Source organism: Gregarina niphandrodes (genome assembly GCF_000223845.1).
Source record: "Gregarina niphandrodes unplaced genomic scaffold scaffold00001, whole genome shotgun sequence".
In the NCBI taxonomy this organism is placed as follows: Eukaryota; Apicomplexa; class Conoidasida; order Eugregarinorida; family Gregarinidae; genus Gregarina; species Gregarina niphandrodes.
This window is the reverse complement of record NW_011645773.1, coordinates 106,599-109,085: the sequence shown is the minus strand read 5'-3', so window position 1 is coordinate 109,085 and position 2,487 is coordinate 106,599. Positions and strand designations below refer to the sequence as shown.

Below are 2,487 nucleotides of genomic sequence, written 5' to 3'. Positions count from 1 at the left end.
AAGTTCGATCTTGACCACAACGGGAAACTCAGTTTTGAAGAATTCTGCAAAGTCATCGAGAACACACCGCAAGATGTAATTAAGAAGACCGAAACCAAAGAGTAAGTAAATACCACGACCTCTTTATTGGTGTGCCACACACGGTCCTGTCCAAACGGTGTTTGTGCTGGGTGGGCGGGCCACACACGGTCCTGTCCACACAATGATCCATACAATGGTATCTGATCTATTTGTGATTGAAGCCGCACTCACTACAGTACCGACTGAGCCTCCCACAAAACTTAACCAAAACAGTGCGACCAATCGAGCCAGCATGAGCAGGGAAAAAGCGATTCTAATGAGGAGCCGGTTTTTACATCAGCAAAGGGTACAACCCTCCAAGACAACTTCGTCTGAAACAGATAGGTATCTTTATTGAGTGAGTGTTCGCACTTACAAAAGTCTTAGTTCCATGATTGCACCTTGAACAAATCTTGTCAAGTAAATCATCGCCTTATCAATCCTGCGTAATGGTGGAGATGTCATGATGACATACGTTTCCCATTCCCTGCAGTATTGTCACTGATGCTACTTGATGTTACTTGTTACCTTCTGATAAGTAGTTGTGGGTGTGATTCCATGGGAATGAAGAGAACAAACCAGGTCGCGATTCTTAACATTAAGAACGAAAATACGACAAGTAAAAACATCAACAAGACCATCATGGTTGTTTTCTCGCACCGGCCTAACATACTACATGTGGTCCTAACATACTACATGTGGTCCTAACATACTACATGTGGTCCTAACATACTACATGTGGTCAACATACCACATGTGGTTATCGTAATAGTTCGTCAATCATTGCGGCTTGTTTTTTACATAAAGTGGTTAGAGTATCGCCTTGTATTTTTTCTGAGCTCATTAATCTGTATTTAAGCCGGGTCTCGTCTTGCCATGTTTCATTTTTAGCTTGAATTCTGAATATGTATTCTGATCGTCTTAGATCATTAAACACATCTAAGAACTCCTGTCCCTCTATTCCAGGACGGTACTTTAGCATTTCCACGTCGTTAGCGGACATTCCAATAAGCTCCGTACCACTTTCTCCTAACACCGATAATCGCAATGTATCCGTCGCGTCTTGTATCGTCAACTGGAAGATATATTTGCGTTCGGGATCCTTTACTTCCATATTACAATTATCGCAGTGATATGAGTCATCATCTAAGCCACCACCTAACGCTCCATCTGATAGGGACGTGACCTTCTTGTTACAAGAAGGACAAGACGTCCAATAAAACTTTTTATGAGTAGTTACGTTTGTTTCAACAATAGACGCTACCACATTGAAATACAAACCATTATTTTGAAGCTCAGTAGAATTTTGACATTGCTGATGCAATTCAGAAATCGTTTGCATACCGCCGCCGAACACATTTTGGCCCGAACCTGTTGATGAGTTATTAGACACTTTCGTGAACTGCCGTGCGTTATTCTCACTGTACCATTTCTGTAGCTCCATAATTGCTTCCAGCAACAATAATTCGTCTGTATCCCAGGTATTTTTAGTCAAATTGTAGGCAAATACTTGAATATTTCCCGTATTACTCGATAATCGTCTGCCATTGAATTCTTCTACCCTAGCACGCTTGATAGCCACGTAATACTCCATTGAACCGTCGTCAATGTTTTCAGGGATCAAATGACAATCATTACCCCAAAGAGTAACATCGCAAACATATCCACTGCTGTCAACAATGCTGATGCTTCTCTTTTCCTTTTGAGCACCGGTAGACCGTACTGTAATGATTGAGGTTTGATATATCCTATTACAGACACCAATTACATCCAACGTATCATTAACGTTCATAGACAGGATGGCTTTCAGTTCTTTTGGAGCTAGAGTAGTCTTAGGAATCGTGGCGACCTCTTCCTGGGGTGCTGGAACAATTTCAGCGTCCGAACCGAAGGTCAGCTCACAAGGGTGGTCGAAACGCTTAAAACGAGGATTTGCAGGCTTAATGGACCCGTTAGAGAATAAGAACGCTTTATTCACCTCTAGTTGGTAGTAGAACTTGTCTACTGCATCCTGGAAGAAGCTTGCACGTATTTCTACTCCATCGGCATCGATTAAATCCACGTTGAACAGCTTCCCTTGCCCACGAGCATTTGTATACTCCCTTATTGGGGACTTGTTTGTCACTCTCGCTAAAATCCTCCACTTCTCCGCATAAGCCGTAAGGTCGGATATCTTCAAATAAGCTCTACAAAAAACACATGTCTTAACCATGGAACCATAACTATGTATCGCTTACATAGGATTCAGTCTCTGTCTCACAGGAGCGTATGGTTCTGGGGAAACATCTGCTATTAACTTATAGGGTGGTTTGAAGTCTTACCAGCTCGTGTCGTTACGGAGTTTGACCGGCCCCGTTCCGGTCCGTAGGCCGAGGTGGTGGCCGAGGTGGTGGCCGAGGTGGTGGCCGAGGTGGTGGCCGAGGTGGT

The 2,487-nt window shown here is 43.3% G+C and overlaps 1 protein-coding gene across 1 annotated transcript; it reads right to left on the bottom strand.

Annotated features, from left to right (window-relative positions):
* Positions 1–820: 820 nt before the first annotated feature.
* GNI_002000 (putative replication factor A 1, rfa1) lies at positions 821–2,246 on the bottom strand (the record flags this gene model as incomplete). Its single annotated transcript, XM_011130182.1, has 1 exon — positions 821–2,246. A coding segment is annotated over one exon (1,426 nt), but the record flags the coding sequence as incomplete, so codon positions are not given.
* Between the last annotated feature and the right edge of the window lie 241 nt (positions 2,247–2,487).